The sequence below is a fragment of the Raphanus sativus genome, chromosome 5, assembly GCF_000801105.2.
Source record: "Raphanus sativus cultivar WK10039 chromosome 5, ASM80110v3, whole genome shotgun sequence".
Taxonomy (NCBI): domain Eukaryota; kingdom Viridiplantae; phylum Streptophyta; class Magnoliopsida; order Brassicales; family Brassicaceae; genus Raphanus; species Raphanus sativus.
The window spans coordinates 30419206-30442667 of NC_079515.1; the positions used below are offsets into that span (position 1 = coordinate 30419206).

The 23462-nt window shown below is 33.2% G+C and overlaps 4 protein-coding genes and 3 long non-coding RNA genes across 10 annotated transcripts; 4 read left to right on the top strand and 3 right to left on the bottom strand.

Moving 5' to 3' along the window:
* Nucleotides 1-1256: 1256 nt before the first annotated feature.
* LOC108859791 (inactive GDSL esterase/lipase-like protein 25) lies at nucleotides 1257-3572 on the top strand. The gene is given in 6 exon segments (XM_018633700.2): nucleotides 1257-1664; nucleotides 1741-1856; nucleotides 2496-2696; nucleotides 2777-3029; nucleotides 3101-3380; nucleotides 3382-3572. Coding segments are annotated over 6 exon segments (1158 nt in total). The 5' UTR covers nucleotides 1257-1441; the 3' UTR covers nucleotides 3467-3572.
* A 1130-nt stretch (nucleotides 3573-4702) lies between these two features.
* On the top strand, nucleotides 4703-6054 carry LOC108860165 (probable NAD(P)H dehydrogenase (quinone) FQR1-like 2). The gene is made up of 3 exons (XM_018634069.2): nucleotides 4703-4804; nucleotides 5134-5512; nucleotides 5635-6054. Exons 2-3 carry the CDS (start codon nucleotides 5151-5153, stop codon nucleotides 5699-5701), a joined length of 429 nt encoding a protein of 142 aa, XP_018489571.1. The 5' UTR covers nucleotides 4703-4804; nucleotides 5134-5150; the 3' UTR covers nucleotides 5702-6054.
* Nucleotides 6055-7858: 1804 nt separating this feature from the next.
* LOC108856179 (trihelix transcription factor ASIL1) lies at nucleotides 7859-11480 on the top strand. Of its 3 annotated transcripts, XR_001950156.2 has the most exons (4): nucleotides 7859-8950; nucleotides 9679-9755; nucleotides 11149-11242; nucleotides 11339-11479. XR_001950156.2 is itself a non-coding variant. In XM_018629919.2 (3 exons), the coding sequence occupies exons 1-3, from the start codon at nucleotides 7997-7999 to the stop codon at nucleotides 11344-11346; spliced, it is 1056 nt and encodes a 351-aa protein (XP_018485421.1). In that variant the 5' UTR covers nucleotides 7859-7996; the 3' UTR covers nucleotides 11347-11480. The 3 variants fall into 3 exon arrangements, 2 of the variants coding, with proteins under 2 accessions (XP_018485421.1, XP_018485422.1); XM_018629919.2 differs by lacking the exon at nucleotides 9679-9755 and having other exon boundaries at nucleotides 11339-11480; XM_018629920.2 differs by lacking the exons at nucleotides 9679-9755; nucleotides 11149-11242; nucleotides 11339-11479 and having other exon boundaries at nucleotides 7863-9209.
* Nucleotides 11481-11520: 40 nt separating this feature from the next.
* LOC108858756 (uncharacterized) lies at nucleotides 11521-13206 on the bottom strand. Its single transcript, XR_008934452.1, has 2 exons — nucleotides 12741-13206; nucleotides 11521-12524 (listed from the first exon to the last, which is right to left on the bottom strand). It is a non-coding gene; the product is annotated as an uncharacterized LOC108858756 (long non-coding RNA).
* A 2680-nt stretch (nucleotides 13207-15886) lies between these two features.
* On the top strand, nucleotides 15887-16637 carry LOC108860174 (uncharacterized). The gene is made up of 2 exons (XM_018634077.2): nucleotides 15887-15905; nucleotides 16133-16637. The coding sequence occupies exon 2, from the start codon at nucleotides 16144-16146 to the stop codon at nucleotides 16498-16500; it is 357 nt and encodes a 118-aa protein (XP_018489579.1). The 5' UTR covers nucleotides 15887-15905; nucleotides 16133-16143; the 3' UTR covers nucleotides 16501-16637.
* A 516-nt stretch (nucleotides 16638-17153) lies between these two features.
* LOC130512602 (uncharacterized) lies at nucleotides 17154-17969 on the bottom strand. Of its 2 annotated transcripts, XR_008946175.1 has the most exons (3): nucleotides 17849-17969; nucleotides 17458-17531; nucleotides 17154-17337 (listed from the first exon to the last, which is right to left on the bottom strand). It is a non-coding gene; the product is annotated as an uncharacterized LOC130512602 (long non-coding RNA). The 2 variants fall into 2 exon arrangements; XR_008946174.1 differs by having other exon boundaries at nucleotides 17154-17531.
* Nucleotides 17970-18667: 698 nt separating this feature from the next.
* On the bottom strand, nucleotides 18668-19624 carry LOC130512603 (uncharacterized). The gene is made up of 5 exons (XR_008946176.1): nucleotides 19470-19624; nucleotides 19223-19362; nucleotides 19070-19123; nucleotides 18874-18967; nucleotides 18668-18739 (listed from the first exon to the last, which is right to left on the bottom strand). It is a non-coding gene; the product is annotated as an uncharacterized LOC130512603 (long non-coding RNA).
* Nucleotides 19625-23462: the final 3838 nt, after the last annotated feature.

The window sequence follows — 23462 nt, forward strand, 5'->3', positions numbered from 1 at the left end:
CACTAATGAAAGTGAAGCGAGTGAACCTATTATTATTGATTAATCATATAGTTCAAAGGTAACTTCTCACGATGTATTTGGTTTTAATATTTCTTTAATAAGAAAATCTATTTATTATCACCCGGATCAGGATCGTGCATATTAGAGGCCAAATAAACTTTAAAAAACGAGAACCTAATTAACCCACGTGAAACAAAATAAGACATGTCAAATGTAAGCAAAAGGAAAAAAAGAACATGAAGAAATAAGTAAGTGAACAAAAAAATAAATATATAATACTCCTATATAGTGGTAGTGGCCGCGACGATGACAATAGGGATCTGAGATCTTGCACGAGGTGACAACGTTCGAACGAAGACGATACCGTTCCACAGGACAGCTGAAGGACCAGGGCCGGCCCTGAGATTTTGGGTGTCTGTTGCATTATCTATGTAAGAAAAAAATTTAGAAGCCTAAAAAAATTTTTTGGAGACTTATGTCTATGTAATTTTTTTCAAAAATTTCGGAGTCCTATTACAAATGTTTCATGACGCATTGTTCAGGGTCGGCCCTGTGAAGAACAATAAGGGTAAGACTATTGCAGTCTTTACGTTGCTTCTTAAGAGGGGACCACAAAATGCTAAAAATGAACCGAAATATTTTGGTAAAAAATGTCTTTACTGCGTGTTTGACTGTTTGCGGACTCCACTGACGGTGGTGATCTAATGACATTTTAGAAAATTAAAAATCTATTACGGTGAACCCGGGTTCAAACTCCACTGACCACACGGATATGGACTATTGTTTTCAGTTCATTTGAATGTCTAGAAAAAGATCTATCTGTGGGTTGTATTTCTACGTGGAGGTTAGATCTGTGTCTTTAATAGACCCGGATTTAATTCTTTATTTTAGCAAAAAAAAAAGTTAGAAAACAAATATGATCTTGTTTGCTAGTTCGTAATCGTGGACAAAGCGTTCCATCTCAGAATACTTTCGTCTTTGGTCCGAGCTTGTTCGCAGCTCAATAATGAAACAAGTGATTATGAATCTCTTTGCAGAAAAGACCATGTGGATATGTTCAGCAATTTGTTTTATGGTTCATTAAACTAGGTTCTCTCTTATTTTTTTTTAAAATGTTGTATTGTTCCTCTTCGTTAAGATTTTATATTTCTTGATCGGACATTATTTTTTGGGAACTTCTTCGTTTTACGTGGACTTATTCATGCAATTAATTACCGATTAGACAAATAATTCCACTTCTAAAAGACTAACAATGAAAAGTATCAGAAAGAAATAAAAGATGATTAAACAAACAATTCCACTTCCAATACAATGAAAAGACTTTTAATATAACTTGTTAAACAAATGCAAAAGTTAATCACGTGTGTTTTTTCACCGTGATACTACTAAACCCCAACGAACGACCGTAAAACTCAGATCAAACAAGACGACGTCGCTTTCAATGGCAAAGCCCAAAACTCACCTCATCTCTCTGCTTCTTCTCCACTTCTCAACCGTCTCCTTGGCCCAGACGCTCTTCGTCTTCGGCGATGGTCTCTACGACGCCGGCAACAAACAGTTCGTCTCTTCGAATCGCGTCGACGCTAGCTTTCCTCCGTATGGAGTCACTCTAGGAGAGGCTACGGGACGGTGGTCCGATGGTCTCATCGTTCCCGACTATCTCGGTAATTTTTGTGATCGATGGCTTCATACTCGTTTGGGATTTAGTTAGTCTGATCTTTTGTCGTTTGTTCGAAGCAGCTAGTTTCATGAGTATTCCTCAAATCCCTCCGATCCTCCGTGGCACGGCGGATTTCTCGCACGGAGCTAGCTTCGCCATCGCCGACGCCACCGTTCTCGGATCCCCTCCGGAGACGGTTAGCTTTTTCGATTGATCGTTAATCGCACTGTAGAATTCAAATATTTTTTATTTAAGGAGAGAGTTCGGGATTTGGTTTGGTTCGGTTCAGTTTTTTTTTTTTAGGTTTTGGTTTGATTTGGTTTGAGCAAAATTTAGAACAGTTAATATCTAAAAAAGATTCTGGTCCAGTTCGATTCAAGTGTTATGGATTATTTCGAATCATTAAAATAAAAATATTTGGTAATTTGAACTTTTAGTTTGAATAAATTTAAGTATTTTGGATAAAATTATTCAGATTTTGTCAAATAGTTTTATTAGCTAAATATAATCATTCTATTTATATTAATTTAGATATTTGTATTTAGATATTCTGTTATTTTATAGTTAACTTTTTTGAAGCGTATAAATTGTAGTTTACTTTACATATTGGGTTTTCGTTCGATTTTGATTTAATTTTGGTTTGTAGCTTTAGAAATGTTCGGTTCTGGTTTAATTTTGGTTTGTAGATATAGAAATGTGGAGATTTATGAAATTTGTTTCTGTTTTCTGGTTTCTGGTAAAAGCGCGGCATGATTAGGATGGTAGAAATGAGGTCAACGTTTGAGGGAGTTTATATAGGTTAAATATATTTTTGAATGATAATTATGGTTAACAGATGACGCTGTCACAACAAGTGATCAAGTTCTCTGAAAACAAGAACAAATGGACAGCTCAAGCACGTTCTGAAGCTATCTACTTGTTCTACATTGCCTCTGATGATTACTTGAACTATGCCAAGAACAATCCGAATCCTTCTGATGATCAGAAACAAGCTTTTGTGAATCGAGTCGTCGCTGCTATAGAAGCAGAACTAAAGGTATAATAAACACACAAACTTTGATTGGTTCCCTATATGTTTTTTTTTTCTGTATGTTCTCTCACCTACCCTCTTTTCAGGTGATTTATGGGTCTGGAGGTAGGAAGTTCGCGTTCCAGAACTTGGCACCGTTGGGTTGCTTACCAGCCGTGAAACAAACAAATGGAAATGTTCAGGAATGCGTGAGGTTGCCTTCTGAAATGGCTGAGCTGCACAACAAGAAGCTGTTGCAGCTCTTGGCTGAACTTTCAAGACAACTCAGTGGTTTCCAGTACTCGTTTTACGACTTCTTCAGCTCTATTCAGAACAGAGTTATCAAGTCTAAGACTTACAGTGAGTCTTTTACAATGTGATCCCATCATCATAATTCATAAGTTTGTGACAATTATTCGTTTCTGATGCAGCATTTGAGACGGGAATGGCTGCTTGTTGTGGAACTGGCTCTGTCAATGGAAGCAATTGCACTACTAACTATGTGTGCGCCAAGCCTGAAGATTATCTCTTCTTCGACGGTAAGCATTTGACACAAGAAGGGAATCTTCAGGTTGGTCATTTGATATGGGGATCAGATCCGGAAGTGGTTGGACCAAACAATCTCAGAGAGCTTCTCTTCCTTCCTCTGGACATTACAGTCAATATACAGGAAGCTATGGCTGCTACAATGTCGAGGCAGATCAAAATAGAGTCTCTATGATATCAAGAAAATGGAATCAGAGATGGAGAATCAATGGCTTTATCATGTTGATAAAGCTAGCCCCTTTCTTATCTAATTCAGAGAGTTAAAAATGAGCTACTGTAATAACGAACAAGACAGAGAAAACTGAGACATATTTGTGGTTTTGCAATAAAACAAACAATCAGCCCTTGAGTTTAAGATTATCTGAGCAGTTTTAAATCTGTTGTGACATTCAGTTATTATGTTTTGTTGGCAGATTAAGAAAACACTAGATTTTAATCCGTACATCCGTGCAAATATTTTTTTATTTTATAAAATGTATTTGATATTATTACAAATGTTTTAAATATATAATTTCTATTTAATATTATATATTTGTAACTCGATAAGATTATTGTTTATATTTCTTATTCAGAATTATTAATATATAGTGATTTGTTTGATTCATTTTAATTTGTTATTAATATTATTTACTTACTAATATAGTTCGAGTTATGTATAATAAAATAACAATATGAAATAATAAAATATATAACATCCTTCAAAAAATATGTTTTTATTTAATTTATACATTTGCTATAATACACTTTTAAAATTTATTTATATTATAGAAAATAAATATGTTTAAGATAATTTATATTTACATATTGTGTTTAAAAATATACTTTAATATATTATTTTAGTATTTCTCGGGATTTATAAGTAAATAAATGTTTTGTTTCAATAATATAGACATGTTATTTTAGCAAATTTTATACATAATAGCATCTATCATATTATTTTAGCAAATTTTACTGATATAAGATATTTTTAACAATGAATATAATGTACAAATAAAATTCAGAAAGATATAATATTTAAAAGTTTCCAATGAAAACACTAATAAGAACTATAACTGTTTTAGAGTCAATTGGCTTGAAACTCAAGAATAATGATCAAATTAACAAACTGTCCATGATGGAATAAGTTTGGTGACTATCAACCAAAGTGTTATGGAGTGGAATTTAGGGTGTTGAGTTAATTAGGAGATAAGTTGTGTGTGTAGAGCATACAATTTCTCATTTTTATCAGTAATATATGTATTAATAAATAATTATAAAATATTTATATCTGTATATGAGGACTGCCTAGTTTTATTTAAATTCACGGTACATATCTATTTATATAAAAGAGCCTTTTAATTCCTCCTGGGGCGTCCACCTAGGATGCCACGTCAGAAATACTTTCTTCTACAGCGTGCCACGCGTCTACGTTTAATGAAACTCGGCGTATTGGTTTTGTTGGGCTTTTGGCTCGCGTTTTGTAATTGAGGCCCGTTTATCGCGTTTTGTAATTGAGGCCCGTTTATCTCCCAGTCCAACGAAACCAAGGTTTGGCCATTCGTCGTCTTCACTCTCTTCGAACGGCGGTGAGCCGATACAGATCCTTAACGGTGAGTTCCATCTTTAATCGTCTTTAACTCTCTTGAATTTCATCTCTGTTCGTCGGCGTAATCATGTATAAATAACCACATATCTCTCCTCTGCCTATCGTACTGTTATTGCTTCCATGTTGTTAAGGTTTTTTTTTTCTGTTTGTGTGTTTTTCTTTAAAAAAAACTTATTTGGTCTGATTAATTGTTGTCGGCGAACTGTATCGTGATTATCATCGCTGGTATTGTTCTTTGTTTTCATAAAAAAACGCTTAGAGTTTTTTGATTAGTTTGTTTTGTTTTTATTTTAATCTTTTTAAGTTTTAATCGATTTTATGGTTGACGGGAAGTTTGGGAGATAATCACGATGAGGAAAGGAGGCGTATGCGTTCCCAGCAAGAAGAAGAAGCCGTCCTCTCTCGCCACCACCACTGCCGATGGTCCCGGAACCGACGATGCTACGATCCCAATCGAGGACGATCGGACGACGACGGGAACGACAACGCCGGTGATCACGGCGAGGACGATCTCTCCGCCGCTCAAGATCTTCGTGGTGTTCTACTCGATGTACGGACACGTGGAGAGCTTGGCTAAGAGGATGAAGAAGGGAGCGGAGGGAGTGGAGGGGGTGGAGGCGAAGCTGTACAGAGTGCCGGAGACGCTTTCTCAAGAGGTCGTCGAGCAGATGAAGGCGCCGGTGGCGGAGTTGGCAGAGGCCGATGGGTTTCTGTAAATTTATAAATTCTTGGAAGCATTCAAGCCATGATTCAAGCATTTGGATTTGTTCACCATGTTATGCTTCGGTATTCAGACCAAACCATTCATAACTACGATATGTGATGTTGTTTCAGGGCTGGGGTGTTGCGTTGCTGGTTGGTGTGCCAAGCAAAGACAATGCCTTCAAGACTCATCCAATGAACATGCTAAACGAGATGACTCGCAAGGGTACTTTCTTCGGGAACTACAAACCCAAAACTGACTTTCCAGGGGTGGTCGAAAAGTACATGAACAAGGATATGGAGCTTGAGAAGTTCATCGCTCACATCTCTGAGATCAACAAGGCCTTTGATTACATGTTGAAGGGAGAAAGCATCTGTTTCATCATCACCATGGGTGCTTGAAACCAACATTCTCCTCCTACCAATAATGTCTACTTTGTGAGTGTTTTAGTAGATATCTCTGATTGCTTTTTGTTTTTAAAGTCTCTAATTTATTACCATATCGTGCAATAGTTTTCATTCTAATAAAAATACATAATCTTTTCTCTTTAAGTGTGTGTGTGTATTCAACATTCAGAATGCAAACGAACTAACCATAGTGACTCCAAAGACGTTTTGGGACAAGCTCTGCAGACACAAAGCCATTTGTTTTAAGTGGTTAGAAGGACTGTGAACTCATTTTGTTTTTGTACAACCCTTTGTTTTCAAGGCCAGTTCCTGAGATTGATCCAATGGCAGCTTTGTGATTCTGTTTACCATTGAATCACTTGAAAAATATTAAAGAATTAAGTAAAGGGAAGATTCAATGCTGTAAAAAGTATCAGCTGCAGTCACCATTTGGATTTGTTTTAGACGATATATCCTCAGATTTTGGTTCTGCTAAACAGTTTGTTCATCATAAATATCAGTTGGATTTATTAAACAAAGATGATACTAAAGCCGTCAACAAAAAAAAACAAGTTGCAAGCAAGTGTTGAGATCGGCAGAGGACAATGACTTAAAACTATATGAGTCTTACAAATAATACTAGGTCTGATACAATTTATATATAAAAAAAAGAACAGGAGAGGAGCTTGATTTTGTAAACAATTGAGTATTGAGGATGATCTCTTAAGTAACTTCTGGAACTACACGGTCTCAAAGATTACTGTGAATTTAGCCAAGGTGTGAGTCTTGGACGATGCTTCATTTGGACCGTTCTGAAACACCAACGGAAAAAAGCGATATATTCCAGAAACAACAAAATGTTTTGCTCAAGAAAACAGGTAGATATGGATTATGGATTCAACTCTGATAAAAAGTCAAACATGTCTCTTTGAACGAAGGAAGACAAGTGTATTAGGATTTATTTGGTTTGTTTTCATTTAGTTTGGCGTGCTTCTGGGTTTTGTACAAATTATAGTGCAACATCAATTTCTCATGGAGTAACAAAAGATTCACAATTAATTAAGTTACAAAAACAAAAGTTTCAAAATGTAAAAAACATATTTAAATTGACCTCAAGTGTATAGTAAATAGCATGTAACAGGAGACTTACAAAGTAAACATAATAAAATATAAATAAGTCAAAATAACAAAAATATTTATAAACATAAATTGTTTTTTTCTTTAGTTATTGTATAGTCAATTCAAAAAATAAATATCAAAAATTATTTTTGTTACTAAAACCTTCCAAAATAAAATGTATTTCATTTTTATATGACAAAATTTAAATATTTATGAATTTGTGTAGGAGTTTTTTTCTAGGTGCATATGTGAAATACATAAGTATATATTTGTAAAAACATGTTCTATCCAAATAGTATAAAGTATATTTCACTTTTTTCTTGCTATTATGCAGCATCACTTTGATGATATTAGTCAGTTTTAAATTATTTATATATGTTTTTCGTTAATTACATTTTGCCAAAATACACAAAATTTCCTTTATATTCTTTGGTCTAAGATTATAAACATCACCCACTGCACTAATATTAAAGTATATTATATCACTTTAATTCAAACCAAAACATATTTATTAAAAATAACATTATGATCTTGGAATTCTTTTAATTATTTGTTTGTCTATAATATATTTTTTTGTAATGATTTTAAATACTTTATAAATTAATATAAAATCATATAAAATAATTTTTCTTATAACTTTCCGCCCGTAGGGCGGGCTAACCCTAGTAATAACATAAAATCATCTAAAAACTTTTTTTTAAAAAGCCATTTAAATGGTAATTGTACATTACCTTGGGCTTTATAAAAATCGGTTGAAAAAAGAAATAGTACATTACCTTGGCAGTAAAAAAATTAAGTCTCTGTTATGTTATCAAGGGAAAGTGTGAAGGGGTGATTTCGTAAATTACGAATCGGGTCAATAACGGAGATGACGCATCCATCCGGTGACCTTATCCCTTCGCCGGTGAGAAAATAAAAAAAATCTCAGATCTCTCTTACCCTCAAAACACCTTTGAAATCCTCAGATCTGAAAAAAAAAACAAAATCCATGGAGGAAGAAGACTCGCCGAAATCTCCTGGAGATTCCTCCTCACCAGCACCTCCCTCTCCTCCTCCTCCGATTTTACCTACCAACGACGACGTCACGGCGACGAAACCGCCTCAATCTCCGTCGCGAAACGCGTTAGCGGTCCCCACTCCTTCCGTTGGAGGAGGCAGCAGAAACGGACGAAGCGGAGGAGGAGGAGGAGGAGGAGGAAGAGACGATTGCTGGAGCGAGGAAGCGACCAAGGTTCTAATCGAAGCGTGGGGGGAGAGATTCTCGGAGCCAGGGAAAGGGACGCTGAAGCAGCAGCAGTGGAAGGAAGTAGCGGAGGTTGTGAACGAGAGCCGTCAATGCAAGTACCTCAAGACCGATGTTCAGTGTAAGAACAGGATCGATACGGTTAAGAAGAAGTACAAGCTTGAGAAGGCCAAGATCGCTTCTGGTCATGATGGGCCTAGCAATTGGGTTTTCTTCAAAAAGCTCGAGGCTTTGATAGGCGGCGGCAACGCTAAGGCTCCGGCTCCGATGGGACGACGCCAGGGGAAAGGAACTGGTTTGAAGAGAAGCTCTGGTGGTGATTCGATGAGGTGGCATTTTAGGAAACGAAGTGCGTCCGAGACTGAGTCTGAGTCTGATCCTGAGCCTGATGACTCCGCTGAGAGTCTCCCACCGCTGGTGGTGTCGAAGCGGTTGAAGATGGATGAGGAGAGTGGGGTCGGAGATGTGGCCAAGGCGATTCTTGGATTCACTGAGGCGTACGAGAAGGCGGAGACTGCTAAGCTGAAGCTGATGATGGAGTTGGAGAAGGAGAGGATGAAGTTCGTTAAAGAGATGGAGTTGCAGAGGATGCAGTTTTTGAAAACTCAGATGGACATGACTCAGAACGATCAAGAGGAGGAGAGGAGCAAGCCAAGGAGGATCAATGATGATGACGATGATGTCAAGAATAATGGCGATGTAAGTAGCTGACAATTTGAACACAAAACAAAAAAAATGTTTTTATTGTGATACTGCAATGATTTGAAAGCGTCTCTAGATTGCTGGATTAGGATTTGATGTTGCTGTTGTTGTTGTGCTTTGTGGAATGTGTAAATGTTGAAGTTTATGGCAGGGTTTAGGGAACTATGATCATGATCATCATATCATGCTGTTGTTGTTGTGTTGTCTTGTCTGAAACATGGGCACATTAAAATAAACAGAGCTTTGAACTTGAATGTCTTAGAAACTTCTGTTTAGAAACAAGAAGACACCATGTCTAATTACAATGACATTAGAGAGACCTTTAGGAAGAAATAACTATTGATTTAGTCAGCATATTTATGGATCCATAATTAAAACATCCTTAATTAAGGTAAAGCTAATAATTAACCTCACTAAAAATATTCTTTCTCCCTTAACCTCTCTACTACCTCTATAAAACCATTTTCCTTGCAGAAGAAGATAAGAGACAATAAAATAAAAACCCCATATAGTTTGTAAAACAAATAAATATATTGTTGTTATATTTTTGGATAACATTTTGATCGGATGGGATTCCTACACAAGCTGTGGGATGATACGGTGGCCGGACCGGCGCCGGAAAGTGGTCTTGGAAAATTGAGAAAGCTTGATTCTCTATCCACCGTCCGATCTCCTCTAAGAAACTTAATTGTTACCAAGGGAAATAACAATGTCCGTGGTCTCAGGGAATTGAAGATGGATCCGGGTCTTGTACCGGATTCTCCGATCGGGTCAAGCAGCAACCCGGGGACGCCTTTGACCCGTAATTATTTCTCCTCTTTCCTCTAAAACTACACAAAAGAAAATGTTAAAAAGACGAGTGATTTCCATTGAAACTTGGTATTCATTTTGCAAGGTTTCTAGGTGTTACGTAATGATGGATTTTAAATAGTTTTTTTTTTTTTTTTTTTAAACTACGTTTTATTCATTAACTCACCTCAATTACAACCAAGCTCAAAACCAACATAAAACCTCAAAACAGAAAAACACCAAAACTCACCGTCCTACTAGAAAAAAGATCTCCACAAAGACAAAATGGATTCTTCTCCTTGACTCCAATTGTGAAGTCGAGCAATGGGATCTAGCCACGACCTGATTACCTGCTTTACCTCCGCCATGATTGCACCTGAATGACGGGAAGATCCTCCATGAATCCTAGAGTTTCTCTCCTTCCAGATCAAATATAAGCAAGCTTGATAAATCAGTCTTACAAGCAGAACTTTCCTCTTATCTCTTGATAGTTTCTTTAACCATCTGAGCACTTCTTCAAACTGAGTAGGAGGAGATAAACTCATTCTATTGACAAAATAAGTCCAGATTCTCCTGCTGAACTCACAATCAAAGAACAAGTGTTGTCTACTTTCTTCCTGCCCTGTGCAAAGAACACAATCCGCTGAGACCCTCAACCCCCATCTTATGAGTCTATCTCTAGTGACCATTCTGTCTCTTGCTGCCACCCAAGACAAAAAAGCGTGCTTCGGAATCCGCCCTGAAAACCATATCTCCTTATGCCAAAAAACTTCAGACACCATAGGATGTAATGCCTTCCATGTATCACTAGTGGAGAAGGATTCTGACCTACTCTGCCCATTGGTAACCCAAACATACAAATCATCCTCCTCGGACTCAATGATTGGACGGGAAAGTGGGAGAGACTCTCTCAAGAAAGAGATAATAGGGTTCCTGCTTCTACTCTTCTCAAACACCCAACCATCTGCATTCAACACATCTGCGATTACCGCATCAATACTCACCCCTGTAACTCCTGGGCCCGTCTCGCCTACCACATCAATGAGGAGACCCAACGAAGTCCAGTTATCCAACCAAAAACTTGCTGTTATCCCCGAGTTGACTCTGCACTGAACAAAAGCCTTAGCTATAGGCCTAAGTTTGCACAGAGCTCTCCAAATCCAACTCCCACTCCTGTTAGGTTCCAACACCCAAAAAATTTCCGAGCCTAAATAGTTTTTCAAAGCATGTGAAATTAAATTAAAGAAAAACATAATGAATACTTTTTATTAATGTGCGTCATATGTACTATATAGTAATAAACCATTGTTATTTCTTAAAGATAAACGAATGGTAGGTTTATCTTATACTAGTAAAAAATTATTTATAAGAAGACAAATGAAAAGGTTTATAAACTATCTATGCAGCGGGGACACCATGTGATAACTTTGGACCATTTAGCGCCGAGAAAGTACCTTCCGCGGGTGAAGCCGATGCCGCAAGTCTCAATACTTATGAATGGTTAATATAATTATCTCTGTTTTTTAATAATAATTCTCTTATATAATTGCAACATTTACGTATAGTCTCATTTGCTTTGTGTTTACGAAAATACAGGATTGTGATCAACGCATGCGCATTGGACCGTTGAAACCGACGAGAAAGTGAGAAAGTGATACTGGTTCAGTGGTTTGTATAATATATCAATAAGCTAAGCATGTAATTATGTAAATAACAAAAAAAAAAGTTGTACATAAGTTTTAATACACAGTAGTACAATACAATACTACTCCATCTCAAAACGAAACTCTTTTATTTCATGTTATTTTATTGCTTGGACTACAATCCAAACAGACTCATCATAGCTTACAACCTAAGCAATATAATCAACGGCTTTAAATGAGAGACACATATATGACGCTGAACAAGGTCTAGAAAAAAAGCAAGATAATGATAAAATTCGGTAGAAGAAGAAAAAACAAGGTAGATCAGCCAAGAGACCAGAGTGAGTTTGTTATTGATAGTACATGAGATGCGGATGCGCCGTAGCTACATTCTGAAAGCCACCATCGTACATAGCTGCACTTGCTCCAGCTATATTGACATGTCTTATAGAATGCTGATGCATCTTGGCTAGACCCAGTTGCCTCTCATAGGCTAAGAGGTCAACTGGAGATAGACCAGGGACTGGCACTGGTGGGGGAAGTGAGTTTAGGGCTGTGCCTGTTGGAGTTGGTTTGCTTCCCCCATGAACACTGCAATTAATAATCAAATAAACATGGAGACGAGTTTAGGTGAAAACCGGTGAAACCAGTTTACAAGCAGAGTTGCCAGATTGAATAGCAAGAGCAGCCTCGTCATGAGTGTTTATATCACACAAAACCAAAGCCTTTGTCTTGCTGGACACGGACCTCCTCAATCACTCCAGCGCAAGTGTATGGAACGTGCGGTGTAGATCAAGCTGAATTACTTGCAAATGTGACAACTCTCACGACATGTCAGAAAAACCAGCAAAAGTTGTCTCTTTGTGTTTATAATGAGAGATTCCTAAAAAGTTGAGAATTTACTTTCTGGAGCGAGGTTTCCTACATACAAAGTGGTATATTGAGGATCATTTTCAGGAGCGAGTTAGCAAAAAAAAAAAGGAGCTTCTTCGTTTTAGATCTCTCTACCATCCTCTGCGCCGTTTGTAAGTTCAACGGCACATTTTCCATCAGATATATGTTTGTCCTCGCCAAAAGTAGCACCTTTTGTCGCCCAGTTGCATCTGAGTTGTGTACTACACTACTACTTAACCATTTACCTGAGATGAGGTCAAGGAAACATAGATTATACTACTGACAATACTATATCAAAAGTCTAATCAGCCAGAAAAACATGTGAACTCCAAACAATTCATACTATATGAGCTGCAAACACACATAATACCGCAAAAGCTACGATTCGCTAGTCATTCCATCATACAGTTAAATGCATAGAAACCAAAGTTTACAAAAGCTGCCTTTTGATTTATTCTTACCATTCGTTTCATTTATGGCCGTTGGGCTAAAACAAACGGTCACACATGAACTGAAGAATACAAAACCTGCTGATTGCGAAGGAAACAAACCCCTCTTGAGCGTCCAGTTTTCTGGTTGCATCCCTACATAATTAACAGGTTTTAGACCATATTAGTCTTTCACCTTAGTGATATGATAGTACAAACTCAATAATGTTGACCCACTTGTTTCGCTATCTGTGGTAGAGAGATATACATATATAGAATATATTTGTTATCTGATTTTCAACTCTCATGCAACGTAACAACATTTTTTTTTTTTTGTTTTTTTTTTTGATAACCGTGGGGGTTCCCAGACGGTAAGCCCAGACTAATCCCCACGAGGCCTTCCATCCGGGCACGCACGGTTATAGGCGGGAAGGTGGCCAAGGCGACTCGAACCCAGGGCGGGCACTCCAGCTGGAGTTCCATTACCACTAGGCCAAGAGCTCTTGGTTGCAACGTAACAACATAAACTGAGAAACATACCTTTTTCCTAGAATAATATAACGTGTTGAATAAATAATTCACATGTATAACATTATTTATGTCAATTATTATTCTGGCTTCGTCACTAATTAGATATGTGTATTTGATAACTAAAAGGATCCTAAATCAAGATGTATACGGTGTATGTAAAAATTCAGTCATTTTTACCAATTTTTTAGGCTGGCCGGGACGAACTGCGCTATGTATCAACTCTCGACACAGAAAATAATAAGAAGTTAATGACAAAATAAAAGGACAAGTTTACCAAAAAAAAAAATTTTAAAAAAAGGACAAGAAGTCAAATATATCATTTTCTTGGTGACTGTCTAAAGTCTCACATAGATAATATAAGAATATACATACGCATATTTTTTTTTTGTAAACAAATACATACGCATATTGCAATAGTTATCATGTGATATATATTATATTCTCTATGATAGAGCTATGTAAGTATGTGCCATCATGGAGACCAATGCGTAAGGTTAGTCATGTCGTAAACACGTATCTACATTATTTATCTCTTGCACATGAAGTAAACATATTTCATCATAGCTTATGTCACTGGACCCTTTTACAAGTACTATAATATTTTACAAATTTGATGCCATATTTATCACCATCTCGTAACATTATATATATATATATATATATATATATGGTATTACAATTATTAAGTAATATGGTTGGAATATATATGCTCAACTCTGGACAAGACATCCAAGACCATGTTATTTCTTTTCTTTTTTCTTTGAAAAGAGAGACCATGTTATTTCTTATTGATCTGTTCTCGCAATATGACAACTCTGACACTCATATGGGTTGTGTTTAATTATTTGGGGTTTATATATATGCTTTTTTGGTGATTTAACTGATCAGTTTGATGTTGGATTTATACGTGTGCATAACAATTATTTTAATCTGAAATTATCAGATTTAGAAAAACATGAGTACTATTCAAACTCGTTAGGCATACTAAACAAACACAGTCAATCAATCGAGTTAAACGCGAACAGTTTTCTAAGCAATAGCTAATATTACCATATGGAAAAGTATCCTTTAAATTATAGTATTCAAGTTATGTAAACCAAAATGGAATTTAAATTATAGTATTCAAGTTATGTAAACCAAAATGGAAGATCTATGTATATAAGTCCGCGCGCGACTCTTGAGCGCAATCATTGAGCTTTTCTTTTTAGTGTTTATCATAACAATATTGTATATATTAATTTTCCAAAAAAAACATTGTATAGATTATAATAAACATATATACCAACATACGGAGAAACCAGGTATATCTCTAACGTTTTTAAATAAGAAGCTATGTTTGATTGATTCACAAAAGGGAAGACATAAAAACAAGTTCATGGTCTCTACACGAGCGTTCTAAACTAAGCCATCCTTCCTTTACAATATTATTGGGAACATAGAAAACATAAAATGTCCTGCCCATTTCTGATGTACTAATTGGTATTTTCTTGAACAAACTAACTGATCATATATACTTTTAACTCGTAACTGTTTCTCTTTGTTTGTTTAATATTCTATTTTCTATATTAATTCCTTATTCATTGGTGTAGATTAATTTTACTATAACATCTTCAACGTTTTATTCTCAAATAGTATAGTTTACGATAAAAAGAGATATACAAGAGGTTTTCATATATTTTAGTTTGAGAAACCCTCAAATATTTAAGAAATACATAAATAGTAGTTGTTACTCAAGTAATAATTCAGTTACTTAGGAGTTCAATATAATTAAATTATTCACTTTTGTTACTAATAATAGTTTCTCATCGATAAAAGTCCTTTAGGTTTCAATATGTTGCAACCCGATAATTTTCTAACATAGCTTTACGGAAACATGCTGTTTTGTTCCAAAAAAAATATAATCTCTAAACTATAGTTGCATTTCTGGTAACAGAATGTGTACTGTCTATTACAGGCAGGTAGTATTTTACAGATGGATAATTGAAAAATTTAGGAATCCTACTCATGAAAAGATGGCATAATACTTTAGAAAGTTCCGATGATTTGATAGGAACAACGAATACAAGAGCCGTGTTAAAAAAAAAAAGAATACAAGAGCCAGTCGGTCGCAATTTCATTCGGAGATAGAAACGATCTTATATGTGAAATCTAAAACAGTTCCAGTTATAATTGTAACGAATTATTTTCAATTGGTAAAGATAATTTCAAAACCTTTATAAATTATAGGTTATTTGAAAGATATAATTTTTTAAAAGAAGTTTTATCACTTCGGATCTCATTCATATACCAAAGATGCATAATTTAAGTTCGGGCAATCTCATCAGAAAGCAACCGTCATTTATTGTATATATGAATGTAGAATTACTGATTTGATTCAGAGAGAATCTGTATGAGTTTGTTTTTTAGTTGCCGACAAAAAAAAAACTATAGCTGCATTTGATCGTGAATAGTTTTTTTTAGAAGAATAAATTTAACCCAGAGAAAAAGGCAAATGCAAATTGTGGCCCTAAGGCAGCTTTGATGTCTTTATTTAACTTATCTATATGGACTGATTAATTTAGACTCAGAAAATAAACATATGAGTTTGATGTGCGGTCCCGTTGAGTTTTATGTCGAAGTGTCGTGGTATATAGGCCATATCCACTATATCAAAAACCGCATCAGCATGTACTAACAAAAACCACTAAAAATAGTATTTTATCATTCAGATTTTAGACCATGAAAAATACAATTTTACATAAAATCTTACATGTACTGACCCCAAAACTGAAACGTATATACACAGAATACATTTATGTGTGTGTGTATATATATATATATATACATCAGTTTCTCAATGCTTCTTTTTAAACATAATAATCTCATTCTCTCTCTTCTTCTTCTTTCAATATTAGGTGTTAACCAGATGGATCCTCGCGTCGCAGCAACATCCGTGTTCCGGTGGTCTAGGAGTCGCCGAAAGATTCATATCCGCCGTCGTAAGTCACAGGTGGTGCGTCTTGGTGTGCAACGCGGTGGATTCTCGTTGAAGAAGATGGTGAGGAGGATGAAGCTGAGATGGCTGAGACTACACTACGTGAGACTTGTGAGGAAGATCAAAGTGTTTTATCATAATCTGGTGAAAGAGTTCGCAGAAGCAGGAGCTGAGCTCGAAGCGATTCAGAAGCGAATGACGGCTGAAGCGGCTGCGTTTGCGGTTCCCGGTTTAGGTCTCTCTTTCTCCTCTCTGTCAGTCCATGGCCGAGCGCCGTATGATGTATAGTCATACAAAATCATATTCCTTAAAACAACTATTTGTAATTTTTTAATTACTTTTGTTGTTCTTGTATCTTATGTATATGTATTACATAAATTCACCAAATCTATTATATTTCTCCATCTACAACAGCGTATTTTCTGTTCGCTGTTGTAAAAGTTCCTTAGAATATGTATTTATTATAAAGTTTACTAACCGAAATTAGTTCCTTTAGTAAAGTAACATCTATACTGTTAGAGGTTTTAACCAAAAGAATATAATATTTTCATACAATTCATTTAATAATTAAATAAATTTATTATTTAAATTAATTGAATTACTTACAAGGATGCATATTTTCAGTAGTTTATCATGTAATTTTCGTGAGTTCTCTATAAACTATCATCTCTTACTCTTTAATACATTTTAATATATATTTTTCGAGGTTGAGTTATATTGTGAGACCTTTCAATGTTTAAGTATAGTAAACATACTAGTTTTAACTCTATGAAGTTATGAGATGCCAAACACAATTATTATATATACACACGCAAATGTATTAAGGTGCATGCCTCGCTGGAAATGCAATTAGGCAATGAATTATAAGATAGTATCATTAGCTATTAGGTTCGTATCTTTATTGATCTAGGAGTGTTCCATAATCTCTACGCTTGGATAATAGTATAATCTATATTATTAAAACTCAAGTACAAAATTGGTGTGTTTGGAAACTTAGATAGGAGATTAAAAAAAGAGTTTACATTTTGTTTGGAAGCATGTATAACTATAAGTGATAACTTCACGTTTTTCATCTTAGCATAATCGACATCCATTTCTTCTCAGGCCCAAAGAGACCCGTTTATGCTATAGCCCATCGAATAGAAAATGTAAATTAGTAAATCTATAGCTCAAATCTTATCATGTAAGCTAATTAAAAATTTGATACGCAAAATATCTTATCCCATCTAACAGATGAAATATTACCATTTCTTTGACTCTAGCTTTCTCCCCACGTAAAAGGTGACTAAATAAATGTCTTCCCTTATTCCATCTGTTTTCTGCGCAGGGAAATATAAAAATATCAAATTACGTGATACAAGTTAGTTTTTGAAGCAAGGAAATCCTTCAATAATATCGCGTAGCAAGATATTCTACAAATACACAATAAATTATATATAACTTCCATAAATACTCTTTGGTTTAAAAACCGAAAGGAGATAATATCGGTGCTATATCTACCCTTGCCATAAATACAACTTAACCTAGATTCTTCACCAATCTATATATACTGAGTATACAATTAGAGACTGCCAATCAAGCTCTCAAAGCAAACATGTCAGACGATAGGAAAATGTGTCTTATTAAGATCTCAAACCTAATAAAGATGAATGGCGAGTAACTCTCAAACTGCTTCATGCGTGGAAACAAAGCACCAGTTTTGGAGGAGATTCTCTTGAGTGGGTCCTGGTAGACCAAACTGTAAAAAAGGTTTCGTTTCATTATACATATATAGAGATATACGTCAGTTTTTGAAATATTTTTGTTTTGGAAACTTGGTTGGAAATATTTTTGTTTTGGTCTTAACATAACCAGTGATAATGTTACAAACGGATCTGACACTTTTAAGATCTCCGAGGTCTGGTCTGAAGATCATATTCAAAGAATTGAATCACTCTCACGACCAATCTCATTAATTGAGAGCTTGATGGGCAGTCTCGTGGAGAGGTAATTTTTTTAATATGATCAACTACTTAATGAATAGACTAATCACGTTGATATATATGTTCAGAGTAACCTAATTCGTTTTTTGTTTTCTTTGAAGCTTCCTGCGCTTGATCATAACAATGAGAACTCATTTGAATATTTTTCCACACAAAGTAACAAGCGTAAAGAAGATGAGGTTTATCAAATGGACATCTAAGAAGGAAAAGACAAAATGAATAGGGATGATTTGGCCACCTAATTAAGAGTTTTTTTGGTTTGATAGATATTTGTTATGATATTCTGTTACCATAAAATATTATAGATGGTTGATAATTCAATATTAACATTAACTACGTAAAATACCAAAATCAAGTTGCAGTAGAACTAAAACAATAAATCTGTGTGACTATTAGGTTTAATTCTTCTTCTGAACATCTCTTTTTCAAGAGTCATTGAATAAAGTATAAAATAAATCATTGAATTTACTAACCGTTTTTTTATTCCAGTTGGTAAAATTTGTGATCTGTAGTTTCATCTTGGTTATATCTAAAACCTTGGACAGCTGCGAAACCAAAAAAAAACATAAGCATTATTTACAAACTTTATACAGAACAACCATAATAATATAATTGATAAGAAGGATAATACTCTGCCCCAAAAAGAAAGAAGGATAATACATGAGTCCATGTTTCTTACCTCCTATACGTACAAACCATAACAGAATTTCAGAACTTTATCATTTCAGTATCATCTGCTTAATCAAAAGATTTTATCCTTGCTCCTTTGATCGCTGCAAGATTATAAAAAGGCACATTTACTGGAATATCATAAAGAGATATAAACATAACACACAAATATGACCAGTGCCATCAAACAAAACTGTGATGAAAACCTTGACTATAACTTCTGACCGAGAGAAACAGATTCATCAATGCGACTACCATATCTGAATTAGCAAACACACAAAAAAAAATTGTCAAGAAACATCATCACGACTATACAGCTACCAAATTCTATAAGTAATTGAACAATTAAGAAAATGAACCTTTGCATGTTATTCCAACTAGATCAAATCCTCTTGGATGTTCTGAGTTCATCTTTTCCTCTGAATCCGGTTTGTATGAAGTTGGGTTTTTATAATCAGAGCTTATACCGTTAGTGTATTTGCTTGATCGGTGTTCCGTTCTACATGATTTAGATCAAGAACTATCAGTATCTAATACTAAAATAAAACCTAAAAAGCACCAAAAACATAAATCGATTGAAAAAAAGAATTGTTCAATAAATGCTACCGCTTTTCACTACGATCTGCATACGTCTTCTCAGTTGTGATCTTTGCAAAATCAATGTCTCTATGCTCGAAGATGCCGCATCATCTCTTTCTTTGGAGAGAAGAAATTTTCTTTTTGTTATCGTCGGTGACAAAAACCGGTTCGGTTGTTCACGGAAAAAATAGTAACAGAATCCTAATGGGTTTTGTTTTAATCATCTAACATTACTTTGACCCAAATCATGTTTATAACTCACCAAGCCCAATTCATAATTATAAGTGATTTTATTGAGATGGTGATTAATTATCTTTATCAAAACTATTAACGAAACTAGATACATATTTTTAAAAAAACATTTATTCTTTTTATTTAAAAACAAAACAAAAAATTTTTGTAAATTATATTTTATCACTATAAATTCGTTAAAAATTCTTCCATATTATTATTCACTAAATAATATACATTTTAAATAAAAAAGGATTTTCATATATATATGACACACCCACAATTTATAAACACATAATAATTAAATGTTCAAATTTATATCATACAACACGTTCTAAAAATATAATAAAATACAATACATCACATGGTGAAACATATGATATATAGAACACGTAAAATGAAAAAAATATATATATGATAAAAAAAAATTAATACCCGCACGGACGTGCGGGTCAAGCTCTAGTACTACATTAGTACCAAACTTGGATGATTAATTTATCAGTTTTCCAGTTTTGTTTTGAAATGACGTTTGACCATATATATATTAGTGTTGTCGACCAAAGAATCCCAATGCTTTAATAGTTTTTCAATTTTGAATATGCTAACAAAGATTGTAACCGTGATTTATCTTGAATCAGTTAAAGTTCCAAAGGAAAAAAAATAATTATATTATCAGCGAAAACATATATTTATTTATTATATTATATTATTATTTATGAAGTGATTTGGATTATGTGTCAACTTCTCCATAATTTTAGTTTTTCTGCTTATTTATCATATTTTTATTAGGTTTTAGCTAAATCATTATTTGTCACTAATTTATTAATTTAAAAAATAATCTTAATTTATCTTTTATACGAATTTTATTTTAATAATATTAAATTTATATATTATATCAAAATTTAGTTAGTTTTTCTTATTTGTCATGTTTATATTTTAGATTTTTAACTAGGTTATTGATTTATTATTAGTTTATAACTGATTCACTAATTTATTAAATTAAACAATACTCTTAATGAATTTTATATTTAATTAAAACAAATTTTATTTTAATAATATAAAATTTATATGCTATATTAAATATTAAATAACTGATAATATGATAATATGATAAAATTATCAAAAAATAAAATAAGATAATTCTTATATATATTGTGTTGTTATCTGAAATAATATTTTTATTATAGAATTTCAAAAAATTAAGATATGAGTGTTCTAAACAATTTAACAAAATAATAAGTATATATTTTGACAAAAATATTTGACATATATAATACTTTGATGTTTAATTCAAATATTTGAAAATATAAATAATAACTTATTGTGTTGGTTTTAGATTAGTAAGACATAAACTAATAAATACTCATAAGAAGATTATTCTCACATGTGCAGCCAAACACCTAGGTATTTATCATTGTTTATTGGTAATTTGCTTATTTATTTTGTATAATAATTTATTTTGATTATTTGCCACATATTCCATAATTTAGGTTTTTATTTATTTGTCATTTTCTTAAAATTAATTTGTGATCTTAATTATTTTCATATTTTAAATAATTAGGTGTAATTTTAGTCTTGTTTACTTTCTCCATGATTTTAGTTTTTTTTTTTTTTTTTTACTTCTTTATCATATTTTATTATTTTAGAAGCTTATTTGTCATATTTAGTGGTTTAAATTGAGTCATTAATTTTAATAAATACTTTTATAAATTTTTAGTTTTAATTTTTTTAGTAATTATTTAATAAATATTTCCATTATATTCAGAGATAATTTTTATTAACAAGTATTATCAAATTTTAGCAATAATTTGTAGTTTTGTTCATCTTATGATTACTTTAAATTAATAATAAATTATTATTTTTATTTACTATTTTAAAAAATAAGTTTGCGTCTTTTTCACCGAATTATTTTACCAATCAAAACTATGAGCACAAATAATACAATCTCTCATCGATAAAAAAAAATAAAAAATAGGAGTCTAGATTTTACTTCACATATATAATTTATTATTTTTTGTTTATAAATACTTTTTAAAAATTGAAGTATATTTTTAATTACTGTAGATTTTATCAATATGTATCACTATAAACTCTTTTGAAGAAAAAGTTCATATAAAATGCAATTATTACTTTCATGAAAAGGGTTTGATTTCATAAACTTCACTGATAATTGGTAGTTTTGGTTTATTTTGTAGATTTATCATTTATGTTATTTTAAATTATTAATAAAACTTTATTAAGTTATTGTGATGATGATATTTCTTACATGTGATATTTAGTAATATAATAAATAAAAGATTTTGAAAGTATCAAATCATTATCTATGTTGTGTTGTAATAAAAAGATAAATTATATTTTCTGATTAATTTATATTTGAAACTAATTAAATAATCTATATTGAAATTAAAAATTATGTTTAAATTTGAATTAATTGGATATTTTAATCTGCACAAGTGTGTGGGCTATCAGTATTCCTTATTTACTTAATAGTTTAGAATTTTTCCAATACTATTTAATAGTTTTGTTGTGATCCCATAAATCCATTGGATTATTAGTAGTATAACATAAAAACTAGCAACTCTAAATAGGCCTCCAACTAAGCTCGTCAGACGATTTTTGTTTGACGAGATCAATAAGATCAGTACCACCGCTCCACCGGCCCATAGAAAAAAACCAAACATGTAACCAGACCAAATTGAGCAGACCAATAAATTTCGAACTGACATTATTCCTTCTTTTGAGGCGGAGAGGGACTCTCTCATAGTTACTATAGATTAAAGGTTATAAAAGTTTTGTACAGTTTAAACCGAAATTAATCGCATTGTTGCGAGAGTACATTCATATTAACCAATATACTGTATTGCTTTTCAAGACATTGTTTGAGGTCATCAACCCATTTAAACCTCATAAATGTTATCAAATATACATGCTTGTTAAGCTATTGGAACGTTGCTTTTGATTCAACGGTATTAGCCATGAATACTCCTTATATCCTATTGTTTTTGTTAAAGTTGGAGTTATCAAAAGTTTCTTACATGAATAAAACCAATTAGCGTCAAATGAAGTCTCTCGGACACTTTCCTTTGAAATAATTATGCATAATGCTCTTTTCAAAACTATTTCTGATCAAATCATCAATTACTAAGTACAAGTTTGTCCTACATAAATTATTACCAATTAATTTTATGTTAGAATATCATATATCTTAATATAGTATCATAATTTGATCTAAACAATCTAATCCGATCAACGTCATATAATCTAACCCAAAGTTAATCTATTATTTTTTACTCAAGTATTTCGAGATTAATGTTTAAAGAGGTATCATCTCGAGAAGTATATTAGATACACAGTGCTTTAAATCGGCAGTTGTAAATAATCGTAAACAATATATAAAATAGATGATCAATCCACTTATCATCAATTGATTTTGAATTGTAAAATCATCTAGTTTAACAATAAGATGGTCAAACCATTTTCCAAATCGGATTAATGGATCTGAGTATAGGTTTGCTTTGATATATCATATTAAATTCTAGTTTATTATGATTTTTAAATTAAAATCAATCGGCCGTAATTGCAATAGTTCAAATCGCTTACATATCATCTTTCGTATCATTGAAAAAGTTTTATGTTAAATTTTCTTTCGAACAGTTTCCATTTTCTCAAATCCCTTGATCTGTTTATGGTGGTGGCGGCACAAATATTTCTACTCAAATTTACCGGCCAGTTCTCTCTGATCGTCTCCTAATTTTTTTTATTTTTTTTTTCTTCCTCCATCTAAATTAT